We start from the raw sequence: 19636 nt of genomic DNA, 5'->3' as shown, positions 1-19636 counted from the left end.
CACTCTTTAAGGAAGTGGTAATAAATAGCACCAGTTACGTTGCCATGTGTAGTAAATACAGTGACGTTTTTGGACAGAGAAGTCAGCTCTGTGAGAAAATCTGCTGTAATCCGTTGCCGGGGAAACTCCCTATGAGGAATTAAAAATTCAGTTTACCTCAAAGTTGACGTGCCCGTTCTGCAGCCTGTTGGCACATCCCTCGTTGAGGAAATAGATGTCTTTTATGAGAAGGCTGAAGAAAGGGATGACAATCTGCAAGACAACAGAAAGAGAAAGGGATTTAATTTCACTGAGAAGATGTGAGGGGGCTTTCCACATGACTCACAGGTGTGTGGTCTTTATACACACTGATTCAAACGAAGGGATTACAATAGACAAAGAGGATCTCTTATAATGTTCATTTCCTGGGAGAAACAGACCCTGTTCTGTTCTGATCACGACCACACCTACATCAAAGGAAACCCACCAGCTTTCCATTCTTCCAAGCCTGTAGCAGCATGTATAAATACAGCTTTTAATAATCTAAAAAAAAAAAAACCCAGGATAAATTTCTCCAAGCAAAAAATGGAGAAGTGAAAGTAGAGTAGAGTTACCAGAGAAGAATTCCCCTTTAAAGTGTTGTAAATAATTCATTGCCGCCCTCATACAATGATTCAGGTCATTGCGTGTCTGGGCACAGCTCGACATAGATGTTGATTAAGAGCAAGGTGGGGGAGGAGCACCAGATTCCATTCAAATAACGATAAATGTTACACTGTTAGGATTTTTCCTTCCGCCCTTCCACAGAATCATCAACCATCAGAAAATCAAAGAGGCAGGCTGGTCAAATCTGGTATTTAGCAGTTGCTATGGCTGATAAATAAACACCAGTTTTGTTCCTGTGTGTCAAAAGATTGCAGCAGTCTGGCACAGTGACCTATAAAAAAAAACTCTTCCCTGACAGTCCCAACACATCCCCACCCAAGATTATCAAACATTCATGATGGTGGAGCTTTTAAAAGATGAAATACATGAGGGGAAAGCAGCAGACTGAGCAATTTATTAAATGCACATTTCTGTTCTGTGTGTTTTTTGTAACCAAAGTCATTCTGGTTATGTCAGAGCTTGAACTCGGATAACACACCACACACCCTTTCCTCATTAGTTCTTCCCACAATAGAGTCTCTTTGCCAAGCCAGTGAATCCATCTGAGGTGTTTCTCTTAAACTCTGTTCTTGGCTGACTTGCATTGTGAGCTTGTTTGTGTCAAATTGCACCTCCACACCGTCCTCCAACAAAATTGCGGGTGCAGCTGATAACCAGCTAACTTGACGTCGGTGAAGTCAGAGTCTGCACACAGTGTACTCTGAGGGGTCTGTAGGGGCAGGATGTTTACAATCATGTATGCAACATCTCTACACACATGTTCTACTTTTAGCAGAAAAGTGCCCAACAGGAGCAGAGAGGAAGTCGTTTTCACAGCTGGACAGCTGTTGGTCTGGAGCCAGAAGGGCGCCAGGTCTGGATTTGTGGCAAAAATTAGATCTACTATAGAGGATGTGTCTATTTAAAGCTGTTGAAATCCATTTACTTGTATTTCTTTGTGTTTATAGATTTGATGGTTATCATCATCAGAAGATGTTTAAAATCAGCTGATCAAAGTTAGTTTTTGCCTTCTTGGGGAAAATTAAGGATCGTAATCAATTATTTTTTAATTATTTCTGCACTGTTAATATTATCTTAAATTATTGTTTTTTTCTTGCTGCAGTCTGCTCTCTTTGATTATTCTTTGTAGAGCGGCACCACGTACTGAAATAATTAATTTATTAGTTAATCAACAGAAAAATAATCAGAAGCAGCAATTTGACTTGATAATTAAAGCTATTTATCAAGAGTACCCAATAATGAAAATATTCAGCTGTAATTCTTTGTTATATTGTCAATATTGTATTAGCTTGTTTTCCTGGCTTTACTGTCGATGATCACAATCTTTCTAACCTGTTCCCATACATTTTTCTGTAGCCTTTTGTAAAGCACTTTGTGATAACAGGTTCTCACAAATGCCACTCAAGTTAACTTTATTATTATGATTATAAAGGCGATTCTGTATCAGTGTGTTAATACAGAAATTGCCTGCTGTTTTATGGCTTTTCTGACTGTCCCAAACAGAGAGCTCCTCCCTCTGAAATCTTTAATTAATTGTCCAAATCTGCACTAAATTGATTAAAACAAGCAACAGAAGCACATCATGTGGTGTATCTGGGTGTTAATTGGATTATTTTCCACATTCCTCTTCGTAAAATGTCTTTACGAGCCGCTGTTGCACAATCAAACACATGATACACCAAGCCTGCTTCAGATCAGCTGAATGGCATTTTGTTAATCAATCATTTCAGTCTCTCTGTCCTCATAGCAAAGAACAAAACTGCAGTAAATCAAGCTGCAAACGAAGCATGAATGTTGGCTCTGTTGATCCTCTGACAAAGTCAACGGCACTGTGGATGCCTGGAGGACAACACAAACAACCCCCCGCCCACCCCTCCCTATAAGGAGAGGCCACAAGGGCAAGAACATACCAGTCTTCTTGGGAACTTTCCGTTTCATGACCCCGACCTCTTGTCTGGGTATGTTTACATTTCTGCACTCCAAAAGAAACATCCCTCACAAACCTCAGGGAGCCAGATATATATTGACAGTACACTGTGTCTCCATGAAGAAACACACATTATTCAACTTGTGACGTACGAGGAGAGACTAACCACTAATGTCTGGCAGCCCACGAGCTCTGTGTCGGTTCATATTCGGTCAGGGCGGGCAGGGAACACTATGTGATCTGGCAGGCGACTGTTGTTTTCTTTCTCCTCACAACATGTTTGATGAGGAGGAAACCAAGACCCCTCCTCATATCTTGACCCACTTTTAGCTCGGCCTCCACGTCCCCTCTGGGCTACGCTGTTATGCAACCGCTATCCCTCATCCAAGTCCGTTCGCCGCGCTCATGTTTACGTCTGCTGATTCTGTAAACACGATGGAACGTAGCTCTCAGACGATAACGAGGCACAACGAGTGACCGCGCTACGGTTTGTCTTTCTGCTTCGCCTTCCTCTCCTTCGAGTTCGATGTGATAACCATCTTAAGTTTTACATAACTGTAAGCAGATCAAATGGTCTCAGCTGCAACATGCGTCACTTTGTTCAGGGCGGTGCAGTGGTCAGGGTGCTTATTCTGAAACTCAGCGGTCATTTATGATTCCTCCAGCAGCTGTCAAGTGGTCTTTAGCAAGACACCAACCCCCGATTATTCACTGTAAGTGGCTCTGGATGTTAGTTTGGGCCAAAAGTATGAAATGTAAACCAAAGTCTGGTGTGCAGATGTTTTGAGGGTTTATATAAATGGAGGCTACTGGATGTGTCAGTGCAGAAGAAATGTTTGCAGCTTTTTGGCAAGCTGGACTTCATTAACTACCATCAACTTGACTGGACACAGACTTCACTGAACACTTGACCTGATTTCCCAGTGGTTGTGGTTTTGTTAAAATTTCAAAAAATTAATTAAGTGAGCCTTCCTAAGTCCCGCCCCTTTTTGCTCTGTGCTCTAATGACAGTTGAGCAAGCTTGGTAACTCTGTCAACCTTTCTCTTTCCTGTTTTTTGTACTGAAATATGTTATGCGCTAACTTTGTTGATATTGAAAAGAAAATCAAATTTTGAAGATGGTTGAAAGATGCTGCTGGAGGACGTTAGCAAAATGCTAGCTAACTAGCTAGTTATTCTACATCAATCATTAGCTAGCTAGTGTTTTGCTAACATGAGCTAACTTTAAGATGTGACCCTATGTGTCACTTTTACAGGAAATGGAAAATGTTGACCAAAGTGTCATGTTTGCTTGACCATTATTGGAGCACAGAGCGAAAGGGGGCGGGACTTGGGAAAGGTCAAACTGTACCCCTCAGTTCTGCCCAGCCCAGTAAAGTCAGGCAGGAGCTGAACTTCACGTGAACCAACTGAACATGTTACACGGTTATGTTGCGGTGTTGAGGCTTCACCTTCTCTCTGCTGCTGTTGGCGGTGATCGATCTCTGTGTGGCTCCTCTCAGCGCCGTTCTGTAGTTGTAGAAATTGCTGGAAGGATCCATCTGGTGCTGCGGAGAGAAAACATACAGTGTCAGTCTGAGCAGAAGATAAGAAACAAACACAGGTGAGAAGACAAAACAAGCAATTTAATATATCACCTTAGCCTCTACCTACCCTGGTTTAATTAGAATTTTTGATAATAACTGATTTGAAATGATAGTGAAAGTAGTCATTAATTGCATAGTAAGAGGGAAAAAAAACAGTCCCGAAATTTGTCATCTCTTCATATTAGATACCTCCACAAACACAAATGTGGCGCACAACAGTTCACAGCTGTGAAATTGTGAAATAAGCCTGTAAGGTCATGTGATGGGGGAATCAGGACATAGATGGAGACTGTGACCTCAAACCGAGGAGCACATAGCTTCACGCAGCCATCATGGCAAATTATTACTCTCTGCTTTTACAGAAAGTTCAGGATTTACCTCAAACAAGGCTCACAGGGACCGAACAGGAGGGTAAAAGGAAATCATCAAAAGAGTAAAGAGGTGAGGAGGTGTGTGATTGACACAGACAACGACAAAGAGAAGGAGAAAGGTGGAGATGAACTCCGGTGAGACGTGAAGGGAACCTAAAGAGTCTTTGAAAGCTCTCAGATCCCACAGAAGATCCCAGCCTGATTTCGTCTCCACGTCAGATCTCCTGTTTCAAAGGGCCGACTGAAGGCCTGTTGCGCTCAGAGAGCGGCTTCCCTGCAGTATCTGGGGTTTCCTCAGATGCCATGGGGAGGGGAGGGGGCTGTCTGATTTGTATCCCACTTACACCTCAACATCTGGGGCTTCCCACTTGCTGGATTCCCTTTCCCTCCACCTGCCTTCATACCTGTGCATTCTTCATTTCAACATGGTACTTCAGTCAGCTAGCTAGCTAATCTACATCAATAATTAGCTAGCTAGTTACCCCACTCTGTATCCTGTATGTTGCTTTTACAGGAAAAGGAGAAAGTTGACCAAGGTAGCAATTTTGCACAATTTTTATTGGAACTTAGAACAGATCAATTGTACCAAAATGAAAGCTGAAACTTTTCAACATCTTTCTCCAGTTTTTCCTCACTTTTCTTAATGTATGCATGAAGGATGGTGGTGGGAAAGGGAATATTTTTTGAGCTTTTTGTACATTTGCACCAATTTAAGACCAAGCAATCACAAAACTGGGACAAAGTTGTGCTTTTTTGTGCTGACACTAAACTTGTTTGTTTACTGTACAGTGAAACAAAATGTGTCTGTACAACCTAAGTTTTTTTCAATTAGTAATTGCAGAAGTTTCTACCACAATATCAATGTCTTTGCACATTCATTTATGCAGCCCTAACGTAGTGGAAACACATCAATTCTGATGGTGTTTATCCATCTGTGTGAGATCTGTGTGAAACTCTGCTCTCCCACTCAGATCCATGTTCGCAAGAGCTTTCAGCACGACTGTGTTTATCTGTCTTTGTCATCGCACTTAACCCAACAACTCCCTGACAAAAGATGAAGCTCCCCCACACGCCCACCACGCAGTTAGTCATCAGTGTCGAACACAACACAACAAAACCACAGAGCTGCTAATATGTGTGGGCACACAGGAGAAGTTGGCCAATAAAAACTGAAGGAAGACAACATGAAAAATGGTCAAAGCTGCAGATTTTAAGTAGCAAAAGTCTGTTTTCTTACTTGGCAGAGAGATTATAGCCACAAATCTTTAATACAAGGACCTCATTTTTCACAAAACTGCATTTACGTTTGTTCAGTTTCACAAGTTTGACTACAAAATCGTATCTTTTCAGGCAAACTTACTTCCAAGATGTCAAACTTGGCTGTTTTGACTTTACTCCACGTCTTCTTGAGCCGTGACACAGGACTCATGTTCATCCCAGCTGCAAGATGGACACAACAACAAGAGAAGAAGACAATGAGAGAGATATCACACATCCAAGAAAACAACCAAACGTGATCGCATTAACACATGGCATTTTCCCATTCAGCCAGACAGACACACACACCCCTCCTCCACCCTCAAGCCTTCCTCCCACGACAGTCATCCTTTAACATCCCCTCCACCTCCTTTTTTCTTTCTTTCTTTCTTTCTTTCTTTCTGCTGTTGTCTCTTCTGATGCAGCGAGGCAAAAGGCCACAGGAACAATGGAGTTAACACACGCCTCGTTTCCCCTCCCAGAGCTCTGCTTCCCATATGGTAATCCTCTGTGTGTCTGTGTGTGTGTGTGTGTGTGTGTGTATGTGCAGGTTCAGGCATCGAGGGAAAACACAAAACAACTTTCGAGTAAACACAAGAACTCAACAGACAGAAATATAAAACTCTAAACCTCATTTTCTTCCTGAACTCACTCCACTTCCCAGGAGACAGTTTGAGTTTTACGTGACACTTCAGCACTGTGGGGCCAAAATGAATGAAAGTCCGACCACAGCGGCATGTGACGGTGTGCATCAGGACGTGTCTCGCATAGGAAACGGCTCAATCTGCTCACAAAGACACCAGTGTGTGTGTGTAAGGACAGGTGTTGGCTGTGGCAGTCGCCCCGTTGGGACACACACACACCCCTTTATGTTGACATTAATATATCGTTGACGTCTTCTCCTTTTCAGCACCGACACAATTGCAGGAGCAAAGAAAAGACACTGAATCTGTGTGTTTTTCATCTATAAAGGTTCAGTTCATTCAAATTACACACAAAAAAGACATGTTATTACTTAACACTATTACTTATAGTGGTATCTAGCCATGCAGATTGCTTTGTTTTTTATTTGCCCAGGTTTTGAAATACAGCTATAAACTAGAAACCATTACTAATCCAGGACATAGTCAGGTCATGTCCAGGTCAAAATTATATTCAGTCTAATTTAGACCTGGAACCATGCTGGCTTAATATTATCACTTGTCATGTTAGGTGTCGTAAATCATGTCAGAGAAGAATTGTGTTCGTTGAGGGAGGGAGCAGTGTGTGAATTATGTTTTCATCCCATTGCAACATGCAACCATGCAAGTTGCATTTTGCAGCATGAGATCATCTTCTCTCACCCACTTTGACAAACTTCACTCCATGCAAATTTACCTTGAATTTACTGGTGACAATCATTTGTTAAACTTGACGCTGCCACCATTTGCGGCTTGTGTGTATGCTGCAAACTGCCTTTGTGACACAGGCCTCAATTAATTATCTTTCCTATTTTCTGATCAGGTCTTTCTGCCCTTGGATCAGATCTTATTTTCGGCAGATAAAACAAGAGACCGGTATCTCAAAAAAAAAATCTATCTGCCTGGCCAGAAAAAGCTAAAGGCGAATAGACAAATTTGCTTTTTAAAAATTTGGGTGTACTAACCCTTTAATCACATCACTAACACCCTGTGTAACCCTGGTGGTTCCCAGGAGATGAGGCTGGTGGAGAAGGGATTTGCCTGTGGCGTTCTCTCTCTCAGGGGAGAAAGACAGAGAACAGCTGGCACTCCAATATCCTCTCGCTGTGTTCTGCTCTGTTCTACCCCCTCATCATCCCATCGTCCCTCTCTGCCTCCCCCCTCCTCCCTCATGTGCTCACACTCTCTCTGGTCAGTGCTGACCATCTGCCTGAATGGTTTGCTCTGTGTCCTCGTTCAGATGCCCCCCCCCCCCCCCCCCCTCGTTCTGGACACGCAGATCCACTCCCCCCTTAGGCCCGTGAGAATGACCAGATGCCCTCTCCTCTTCAACACTGGGGCATCTCTGGGATCCCCAGAGCCCGTCTCTCAGCCAGGTCTCTAAACTATCTGAGGTGCTTTAGAGCTCTAAGCATTGCTTAATTATTTTTATGTAACCTGGGTTTGCTTAGACTGGGTTGCATGAAAAACAATAATGTACTCTGGTTCTTCTCTACTAAATCGGGGGAAAAATAAAGGAAAGTTAAGCACTTGTTTGCTAGCAAAAAAAGTTAACAAAACATTACATTATTAGCCTAGTTAGCCTACTCCTGATATTTCTCCTCCTTTGAGAAGAACATGCTGGCTGAATTAATGGAGCAATATGGCTAAATAACAGGAGATTTAAAAAGGGACATTTTAAATTGGAGTTTAACGTTTTGGTGCAACAGAATTGAATTCAATTTAGGTTTAGAGTGAAAACTAAATTGAAGTCTAAAGAGAGGTTTAAATTAAATCTTTCTTAATTTTAAGCTAGTTTCTAAAGTTTAGCGAAACATAATTTAAAGCTACGCAAGATTTAATCTGGTTTAAAAATGAATCCTTTTTTGTACAACGCATCCTTAGACTATTGTAATCTTTATTAAAGAACATATTTACACACATTCACACGTGGAAGCTGCTCAGTACAACCACAGCCTCATCTGCCGCCCACTGGAGCAGTTTGGGGTCAAGTAGCTGGTTAAGGGGCATGAACTCCCTTTTTTAGATTTCCCAGACTGAACCAGCAACCTTCCAGCCATCAGTCTACTTCCCTAAGCTATACAGCATCCACTGCCACTATCCAACTAAACTCTAACATTTTGAAGCTGAATTTGGACCTGCACATTCTGATCCAACTCATGTATTTTAATGGTAAAGTCAAGCTTTTGGTCAATAGATTCTCATGAGGGCAAATGTTTGACAAAATGGAATCCAAATGCATAGAATTGCACGACCTCTCAAATTTGAATTTTATAAGGTAAATATAGATTTAGTTTTTCTGCTATTTCTCTACATGAAGAAGCTTCAACTGACCAGACCACAATGCACTTACAATCCAGACAGTGTTCAGATTGAAGAGTGTAAACCAGATTATTGATACACTTGTGGGTGCGCATATCTGTAAGATTTAAGGAATTTGGGTTTCCAAAGTACCCACCGAACCATTGCAGCTCAGTTACTGAGTGTAGATGTATGTGTGAGTCTACAAAAACAAGCAGTCAAATGCAAATGCAACACCAGAAAGCCAAGACAAAAACTTGTGTGTTCCCCTCCTCTGATCAATGTTATCGAGACAATTATCTGCATGAACTGCTGCCGGGTCTCACTGATATCATTAGGCTGAAGTAAATTACACAAGTTGGAAATGAACTGGGACAAAGTCATGAGAGGTTACTGCTGCAAGGGGAGATCACATCGCTGCACGAAATTCTCACTGAACAACAAATTGCATTTACTGCTCTGATCCGATTTACTGATGACCGAAAGAAAAAGCTCTCTGCAGGAATGCAGACCGGCGGGGAACAAGTGCACAGTCCAAATGAGAATGACAAAATTTGAAAAATGTGACACCCATCAGTGCAAATCATTTCTTGGCTGCTGAATATTATCTTAAAACATTTATCATGATTCAGTGAATTTTTAGAAGGTTTAATCGTTTGAGTTATTTAGAAACTGAGACTTCCAGTGACTATTAATCCCTTCAAAATGTTATCTCAGACAGAAGGAAAAAAGAACTTACATATGATGGCCATGAGGGAGTTGAAGTTGCCAATGTTGAAGCATTCGCGTGCCACGTCAATGAAGAACTCGATGACTCGAGCTCGGTGCTTCTTCTTCACAGGCTGTTAATAAAATGGAGAACATTAAAAAACTGTATTAGCCCTCAGGGAAGACTGAATTGTCGGGTAAATGTTTTTGTCGGGAATCAGGTGGTTTACTAAAAAGTACATTACCAGACTTTTGGTTATCTGTGTGATCCTGGAGATCATTGGAAGCCTCACTGAACCAGGTTTTATTTACTACTACATGACTAAACACCAGTACTGAGCTTATTGTTGCTGTTAATTCTATTTTGGTGCTGAGACAACCGGTCGAAACATCAATTTAAGTCACTGATTCAGCAAAAATGGCCAACATTCACTGTTTCCAGCATCTCTACTGTGAAGATTTTGCAGCTTTTCTCTTTTTCATATCACCGAACATTGAGGTTATACTGAATATATTTTGGTCAGACAAAATAAGCTGTTTGAATCACCAAGGTGACAACCTTCTTTGCATTCATTTCATGCAACTGGTAGTGAAACTGATTTTGCCTCCTGCTGCATCCAGCAGTAGGATTCAAGTGCTGAAATGACTAGTTGATTACCAGTTAACTAACAATAATTCTCATAATTAATCAGTCATTTAACAAATAAGATTTGTTGCTTTGAGCTTCTCAAATGAGAGAATTTGTTTTTTTAAAATTGAATATCTTTGGGTTTCAGACTTTTCAAGCATCAAGCATTTTTTTGATTTGCCACTTTGATGAAAATAATCAGTAATTGCAGCCCAATCTTCTTTTTTCCTCCTGCAAAGGACTCAAGATTCTTATTCAAGAGTGAACTTGGCCTCACGGTCATTACTCACCATGCAGATTTCTGTAGCCACCAGATAACTGAGTCTGTTGAACCATTCGACATAAGCTTCCAGGTTGCTGGCCTTCTTGTGATCACTGAAGCAACTCTGCAACAACATCAGACTCTCGATTAGCATTTACACTAATTGCAAAGCAAAAAAAAATGTGCTGAAGTGGAAAAATAAAGCTGATATCTGCTCTTTTCATCCTTCCTTCAGTCACTGCATCATTGAGCATAAAAAATAAACTTTTGGTGAAGGGAACCTGTGTATCACGCTCAACTTCACTCTGCTTCTATAAGCACAATAGCGGCCAATGCTATTCACATTATGCATGCTGGTCCTTTGTGTGGATTCCTCTTGATCTAATTCCACACATTCCTTTGGCCTTACGCCACTCACCCCCACGTAGTATTTCCCGCCAGTGGACACATCGCATTTTAACATGCAAACACACACTCGCACACTAACGCACAGTGAGTTATTCTCGTCTTTTCAAAGTGGCTCGTTGGGGGTACGAGGCAGGCTAGCCCGAGGCACAAAGGCAGCCTTAACCCCCCAACATCACCTCGCTTCCAAAAAGGGTCTGTTGCCTAGCAGCCGAACGCCAGACAAGAGAACCCACCGCCAGACACACACACACTCACAAACTCACACTCACACACCCCTTCCCAAAACAAACCCTTGGCTGCAGTGGTTGCTAGGAGATGAGGTGCATGCATGCCCATCGAATCCAGACACAGGGATGATTTGAGGAAATTGTCGGTGAGGTGTGTCTGTGTGTGTCTGTGTGAGCTTGTGTGTGTACGAGAGATGGATATTTAGTCTGCTGCTACAGTCTAGAAATCACCTGGCCTCACTTTGACCTGTGCAGAGGCCTGTCTCTGTGTTGTGTAAACTTAACATCCGTCTGGAAGAGAAAGTAGGCCATCTCACTTCTAACACACACCAGACGGAGACAAATCATGTCTGCACACTGGATTTCAGCTAGAGGATTGCATAAGCGCTGTGTATACTTCTTTTATCTGGCGATTCATCTTTACAAAAGAATGCAGACGTTACCTTATCGTTGTCCAACGGGTCTTTCTGGACGAAGGCCTGGACGAATTCTTCAGGTCCAATGTAACTCAGTCTCTCCTGAGAAGGAAGCAAAAGAGAAAATCAGCTCCCTGCAACCATCTTTAGTGAATGTTTCTGTCATTGTTGACGAATGTTCTGCAACATCACCACCTTAAATTTTAATCTGAGGAATCATTAAGAGGTTTTAGCCATGATGGAAATTATGACATGTATAGCAATTCATCAATACTGACTCAAGGACTAGTAGATATGAATTACTGGAGATCAGACTGGAAGATACTATATTAATGAAGAATGAGGTCATGATCAGTTTATAAATATCCAACACTTTCTTCAAGAGTCGCTTCTCATTAACTGTGAATTACTTAAACATTAGTTTCTCTTTTTATGCCCCCTTCAGTAAAGTGATGCCTGATACTGAGTAATTACTAAGTATGCTTTTATCATGTAGTAATGAGGAATTACTTATTAACTACTCAGGAAGATGTATTACTTAGTAACTACACAGTATCGTGTATCACTGAGGACCTATTTAGTAACTGCTCTGTATGATGTATCACTTTACTTTCAGAATTTCAAGAGTTCGAACTTAGTTTTTTTAATGCAAACAAACTAAAAAAAATGAGCATAAAAAACGATGCCAATGGAAATTGAACTTTTGTAGAAACCTTTGATTATCCTCTAGTTTTTCAGATTGATTTGTTTTTTCAATGGCAAAATGCCATGTAATGAATATGAAGCTGTGGTCAAAGAGTTCTGTTTAAAATCAATGCTGTGGTAGGTCGGACGTGGGAGGAGCCGTGGCGTTCGGTTCACCTCGACCACCACAGTGATTTCTAATCCATCATGTGTGTCAGCTATCCCCTCCTTCACATGCTCTCCTCTCCAGAATCGATTTGGTCTTATTCTCTTTGGCTCATGTGCCGATATGAGCGAGTCCTTGGCAGGATTTCTGATTGTTCTTTGTAAGACAACATGTACATCTTAATTTGGTTTGACATGTCACAACGAATGAATGATATGACGTGATGATTTAAACTGATTTTTAAGATGAGACAGATGAAAATTAGTCTTCTGGGCAAACGCTGGCTCAGTTACAGGTTTTTTTACAGGTAGATCAGTTAGCACTGATAAAAAATAAACAAATATATGTTAAAAAAAAAAGTCCTACAACATCAGGATTGCTCTCACCAGTTCTATGTGCGTGAGCTGTTGGGCGACAGTAAATGGGTCGTTGCAGATGGACAGCATGTCTCTTTGGATGGCCGCCTGGGGTTTCGCCTTGAGAGCCGTCAGTCGCTCGGCTGCCGTGGCGTTGATCTTGACCAGCGCCTCCTCGTACTGGCTGAGCACCGTCAATCTCCTGATCAGGCCCTGGCTCATCTGGCCAACTGCCTTCCTATAAACCTGATGGATGGAAGGAAGGAAGGAAGGAAGGAACGGAGGGAGGGGGAGTGATGGAAAGAAATGAAAGAAGAGAATCAGTTTTTTTTTCTTCAAACAGACTTTTTCCTGTAATCACTTTGGAATCAAACTTTCTCCATGAATCTTCACTAGTCTTTAAACAGCAGTGGAAACACAGAGAACAACAGACTGAAGGAACCCTTTAGCTTTAACAAACTTTCTTTAGACCACTGAGGGACACTAGGTAACCCTTGACCATGAGCTAAGGCTTTATTTTCCTGTTCTCCGGCTCTGTACGGGATTAAAACGCGACGGAGACACTGCTGTTAGACAGTTACATCACTTTTCTATTAGGTTTGGTGACTGAGTGCAAGAGAAACACTATAACAGAGATAACAAGAACAAGAGAGCAGGGTGTGATATCCAGTAGCATGCGTGCAGCCACTTTGTTTGGCTCAGCTGTGGGCATTTTAGGTTAAACCCTAACCACTCCTCTGTGGCAGAGAGCGATGATAACAACCTCAATGGAATTTACAACACTCATATTGACTGCATGTCAGCAGAACTGATGCCAGCTCTCAGCCCAAACCGCAGAACGACCCTCAAAATGTGATGCCTCCAGTATTTATTTTGCAGAAAAGCATCCTCTTGGTCATGAACAGTGTTATGCAAGCCTCTTCCCGCCAGCCTCATTAAGGCCTCTCAGCTCAACAGGAGGAGAGGAGGGAGACTCTTGGCTGCCTGGCCTCAGAGGTTGAGAGGTCGCCCTGTTTTGAACCCTCCCATGGACTCGAAACATGCCTCAGTTAGATAATTGTTCCCTCACTGACACAGTTCAGCACAGACGTTGCATAAGAGGGTCTGTAGAGGGAAGCAGGACAGATGTGTTTGATATTGTGCATGTCGAAGAGACTCTGAACATAGAGTATCCTGTACACGGCCTCTTTCCATACCACCACTATAAGCTGGCCCAAGAAAATGTGGGGTGACGAGGCCCCATTTCTCACGACCACATCCCTCCTCCATGAACTTTCTGCCAATTCAGCCTCCAGAATCTGGGTTCTACAAACAAGACTGCTGTTCAACAGGGTGGGAAGAAACTGCCTTATAATGAATATGGAGGCCCAGTGCCTAGACAGCAATCAAGTGTGAGGAGTTCAGGCACTTGGGAAAAATGAGCGGGACTCTCACCACTCTGCTGGAAACAGCCAGGGTGGGACCTTTTCTGAAATTCACTTCCCAGGCCGTGACTAATGGATCTGTCTGTCAGTGATGTGGCTGTGATAGGTGTGATGGCACATGAACAGGCACTTTTGCATGTCAGGCAATAAAGTGAGGCTCTGTGGATATTGCAGTTTTGGCAAGGGGTGACTGCAAAGAAGACAGAAGAAAAGTGGAGTTGTAGTAAGAAATGAGGACTAAAATAGGAGTGGAATCTAGATGGACTAGAGGTAAGATCCCACTTACTATAAACCCTGAAACAGGACCCTGCAACTGCTACCCTGTATGGCCTTTTCCTCTTGGATAGCAAAGTCATGTTGTACAGCATTTATTTTCTGGATGTATTTGTTCATGTTTTATAATAGGCTTCACAAAGGAAGAAATGGCATTGGAACACATTTGTTTTTACAATTAAGGGATTAATCCAAAAAGTATGGAGAGAGATATCAAAAATAACCAGAAGTAGCAGCGCTACATGAAAAACCTTCATTCGGACATTGTACTATCAGTGTAAACACTGTATACACTCGGCTAATGCTTGACCCCAGTCCTGCACAGTAGGACAACAGTGAGACACACCACCAGTGAAAATCGCTCCAGTTGCCACTTCAAAGTCAGCCATCTGCCGTAGCTTCTGTCCCTACTACAAACAGAGGACGGGCCAGGGTCGGATAAATTTAGTCACAGATCTTGGAGACAACAGCATGCCTGACATTTCTAAGCAGAGGGAGCCACATTTGCTCATCAAAACTATTGGCGTTACGTATGAGGGGGCCTAGCGGGGGCACGCTGTTCCCTACGCTATTGACCCTGGCAGTGATCCTGAGGTGGCAGACGGACGCTCAGCACAAGTCACCACGACTGAGCGTGTGGTTGGTTCGTGCCATCGTATCACTAGAGGTCCTGTTTTTCTTGGCTGAGTGGAGTTGCTTCCTGCGGAGCACCACCTGAACCCCACAAAAGGCCTGACTGTTTTTAGCAGGTTAGCCAAGCAGCACTAATGAACAGATAGTAAAAGGTGCATTGTGTAGGATTATTTTATCTACCAACACATTCATGTTGCCAAGTCACAATGGGGCAGAAATATCTCCCAACCACTGAATGAAGATGCATTAATTTGCTTCAAGTCCATGGAAATTCTTAAGTGATTCCAGCCAAGTCTACGTCAAGTGCTTGTAAGCCATTTTCAAGACAAATGCAAGTCTTTATAGTCAAGTTTTTTGAGAGTGAATTATCAAAGCAGTTCCACGGTTTCCCTTTGTCCTTGTCCTTATAATTAAGTCCAACTTGAGTCTTAAGTCTGAAAGCTCAGGTCTGGATGCTGCAAACTGCTGTCTAAAAACATAGAAGAGGAATTAGCCTTGTAATCTTTTATTCAACATGCAATGAGCATTTAAACTCTAAAAAATGACCTGCAACAACTGCACATATACTTCTTAACCTCCTAAGTTTGATCTTGTCTTTTAAAATCAGTAGTTTTATATTCTGCAGTGCCCTGATATTTTTGATGGTGCCAATTGTTCTTTCTATGGGAGCTAAAGAAGCATCCTTACATTTAAGAAGCTGGAACCAGCAAATGTTTCAGATTACATATTGACATATTATTGGATTGGATATTAGTTGACAAAAAAAAAAAAACTAATCATAGCAGCTCTACGCTTTTCAGTGTACTTATAATAGCCATTGGGAGTGACTACTTTGCAGATATTGAACTCATCAGAGCAACTTAAAATGTACAGTGCAGTGGCACCTGTCATGAAAGGGTACTGTGCATGCACCATTTTGACTGAAAACAGTAATGTTTGTCCAAAAGTCTGGCTTATATCAAGTGTACCAGGCATGCAAACTGGATATATCATGTGGGATCTGTTAAAATCAACCAAACTTACCATAATAAATCAAAAAAAGAACTTAGTGCAAAGTAAAAACTGCACATTTTGAGGGAAGTCAAGAACTTGGTCCCACCAAATGAGGTCAGATCAAGATCACAGCGCTTGTTTTCTCCTCGGCTGCTGCTTCCCTATATATCCAACCACGTCCATAATGACAGTCTTACTACAGAGATCAAGGTCCTGGAATGTTCTGAGTGTGGTCTGGACACGACTTTGACCAGATGTTCGGGACGTCTATTCTGGACTCAAACCCTTTCCCAGAGCGCTGTGGTCGCTGCTCTGAAGGACCATCATCTAACCCTGCACTGAAGACCTGCTTATGGTTAGACATTTGTGTTTTGTTTTCAAAACAGGATTTGGAGAATCTGTGAGAAACATGAATGCAAATTAGATCTGATCTGCTGTTGTCAGCGGACTGCTTCCCCAAACCTAAACAGCTGGACCTCTAAGAAATTTCCTGTGGTGTTTGTGCTACCCAGAGTGAGGAATCATGTCTTTTTTATCACGTGTCATCATCTATGGAGGCATGAATAAACAATATCACAACCTCACTTCCTTAACAATTTGCTTGCGGCAGTTTGTAAACCTGAGGCACCAACTCTTCCCCAAGAACCATTCATTGGAAAAAAAAACGTTCTTGGTCACGCTGTGCTAATCATGAGAACATGTGCCCGTGGCTTACATGATATCACATCATACCTTCAGGAGGTTCGTAGCCTTTATCTATTTCCTGAAAGAGCTTTTTCTGTTAATACAGGGTCAATGAAAGGCAACATCATGTTTTGTTTGGGGTTTCACATCCATAGTAATAAGGACAGCTCATGACTTTGAGGAAAACTTGTAGTATTTTTGAGAAGCCTTCATTCCCATCAGTAATAATAAAATCTTACTAACCAAATCAGCTGAGGTTACTGGGGTGTAGGGACCACATAAAGATAAGGGTCACTGCAAATCAATAGAACATTATTCTGAGTGATCACCTTTGGTGGCCCAACACCTCACTAAGATACTTTATGTTGCTTTTTCCCATGTACCCTATCTGCAGCTAAAATGTCTGCTCATTATGCTCCTTGTCTTGTTTAAACTTGTGGCGATAACCATAGATCTCGAACAGAAATTATATCTAAAATAGAAAAGAAACTACACACAGGTCTTTAAAAAGGTAGGGTTAAGTACATAATAGTGCACATATTGATACGTTAGAAAAATGCCTGTGGCTTTCAATTATTTGGATACACTTAAAAAATGAGGCGCACGCTATCTTATTTTGTTAAATGTAGCGAGCACGATATCACTTCAAGGGAAATTACCAGGGAATCTAAATGGCTTTCTGTTGCCTCAGAGCCAGAATTGATTTCAACTATCAAAAATATCTTTAGAGGGGCGGTGTTAATGCCAACTGCAGCCAATCTACTGTGAAATCAAAAGATGTTTGTGTGACCATCAAAAGACTGGGAGTGTGTATTACCCGTGGTCAGTAAGATGTGTTTATGTCCTGGGGTTGCACAAGGAGAAGAGAAATGGGGAGCTGTAAATGTGTCATGTGAGAAACGTATTGATTCCTAGATTAAATCAGGATCAATACTCGTGCTTGTACTATTGATGAGTCATGTGAAACCCACATTAAAAGACTGGAGGTGGGTGGGCTGCGTTTTTCTTGTCATGAGTGGTGAAAGAGGGATGCCTTGTATCAGGACAGATGGATGTTTGTGTCCTCCATCACTGTCTGGTCCTAACAAGACCCTGCTGCCTTATCGTTAACACCAACCCCCAAAAATACACACACTTAACTCGGACTTGCAGGGCACACCAAAACACGCGCAAATCTGTGAGGACATACACCAAAACAACCCTGATTCATGATGATTAACCCTAACTAACGAAATTATTTGTTCAGACCAAAGAGAACTGAAGTGGAAACGTTACCTCTGTTGACATGGGGAGAAAAACATTTCATATGAAGATATTCTAACACACAAAGAGCGGGACAAGATAAATACTGTGAGAACTCCAGAGAAGAAGGGTTTTCTTATTTATTTCTTTATTCTAACAAAGTAGGATTATTTGAGATTATACCCCATTGGCTTGTTTTGCAAGGACATGGTACCAGAAAATGGTCAAGGTAGACAAAAATAGTGTAAAAATACCCCCATCCATTTAAAGAAAATTAAATCTTGAGAAATTTCACCTATGCACTGTCTTGACAAGGGTTAGATGAGAAAATTGATACAACTCTTCTATCTATGCATCGAGCACCTTAGCATAAAGACTGGAAGCCTGGCGTTTGCCTAGAGACAATTACTGCATTAAACACCTTTGAAACACCATAAAATGTCATTTCTACATTTCTGTTTGTGACCAGATTAACAAGACAAACTATAACATCTTCATCAGTGAGGTTTAGAAGCACTGTTAGGAGATTTTAGAGCTTTAACTGTTTCCCACAGTGTTCTGGGCTACTGTAGAAACATGGCAGTGCAACATGGCGTCGTCTGTGGAAGAGGACCTAAACCCTCTGTAGATATAAATGGTTCCTATGGTAACAAAAACACAACCATTCTTATTTTCAGGAGATGATACGCTAACAGAAACATTATATTCTATTTTTGTCATATTTTCTCACTGAACTTTGCATAGTCGTATCTGTAACAATAAAGTTGACCTTTACCTTTAAATTTCGCACACACACTGGACACTTTTACACTGACTCCTCCTATCTCTAACATGAGTCACTGCTTGTCAAAACAACTTTTCTATATCTAAATGTCTAACAGTGGAGGGTCTGCATGTGCATTAGAGATAACAGAGGGCACAGGACAAAAACAGCTCTACCCTACTATAAAAACTTTCATCCACGCAGCACGGCCGAGGCTAATGACGCGCTAAGCCAGTGACATTCAGCTCTGCGGCAGTGGAACAATTCAAATGCTGCCTAGGAAGGAGCGCCACCGAGATGACAAAAAAGCCACCTAGCCCACGAACAATGGTGCTTTTCTCTCAACTCAGCCAGCCTCAAAAAACGTTTTGTTGCCAGAGATACCCCCACCACCTCCCTCCACCTCTATCAGCAAAAATCTGCCTCTGCCTGTGGCTTTGCTGCATGTGCGGTCTACAAAACAGCCCTCCGCTGCTTGTGATAACACCTGAACTAAACATATTATCTAATCAGCAGCCAGGCCTTTGTTACTTAACTCATTTAAGTACTTTCTGTGCTGCGCGTCTATGATGAGTGGCATGACTGACCTCGTCTCCACTGGCCAGCCGGTGGGTCAGCTCCTTCAGGCTCCGCATCATCCTCTCGTCCCTGAAGTCGTAGGGGAAGGTTTCCGTCCACTCTGTCAGCAGCTGGAGGATCTTGGGAGCAATCTTCCTGACTCTCAACTAAAAAATGCACAAGTAATGAGTAAACAGTATGGAGAAGCAAAACTAGGGGGTGTAAATATACAGATTTAGGGTTTTTTTCTGTTGTGGATACCTTGTCCGCTTGGGGATCGCTGAGTCGCTGCTGCTCCATGCAGAGGTGGCACACCTTCGACATGAGTTCGTATGGGTGGATGAAGAGGCGAGAGCTGAGCAGAAATGTGAAGATGTATGTCCTCTGTGGAGAGAAGAGAAAACACATTAAATCATGATGACAAATTAACCATTTATGTCGATA

At 42.0% G+C, this 19636-nt stretch overlaps 1 protein-coding gene across 1 annotated transcript in view; it reads right to left on the bottom strand.

Moving 5' to 3' along the window:
- The window catches only part of rasgef1ba (RasGEF domain family, member 1Ba), a 137389-nt gene that overhangs the window by 5840 nt on the left and 111913 nt on the right, over nucleotides 1–19636 (bottom strand). The window contains exons 5-13 of the mRNA XM_084728191.1: nucleotides 19454–19576; nucleotides 19222–19359; nucleotides 12653–12868; nucleotides 11444–11518; nucleotides 10394–10489; nucleotides 9507–9609; nucleotides 5890–5969; nucleotides 4024–4119; nucleotides 157–252 (exon numbers count right to left, since the gene is read on the bottom strand). Coding sequence (XP_084584317.1) covers nucleotides 157–252; nucleotides 4024–4119; nucleotides 5890–5969; nucleotides 9507–9609; nucleotides 10394–10489; nucleotides 11444–11518; nucleotides 12653–12868; nucleotides 19222–19359; nucleotides 19454–19576 — 1023 coding nt within the window. The remainder of the gene's footprint in view (nucleotides 1–156; nucleotides 253–4023; nucleotides 4120–5889; nucleotides 5970–9506; nucleotides 9610–10393; nucleotides 10490–11443; nucleotides 11519–12652; nucleotides 12869–19221; nucleotides 19360–19453; nucleotides 19577–19636) is intronic.

This window comes from Lutjanus erythropterus, chromosome 10, assembly GCF_056507025.1.
Source record: "Lutjanus erythropterus isolate fLutEry1 chromosome 10, fLutEry1.hap2, whole genome shotgun sequence".
NCBI lineage: Eukaryota > Metazoa > Chordata > Actinopteri > Lutjaniformes > Lutjanidae > Lutjanus > Lutjanus erythropterus.
Note: the sequence above shows the minus strand (reverse complement) of the source record. Positions and strands in the feature narration are given on the sequence as shown.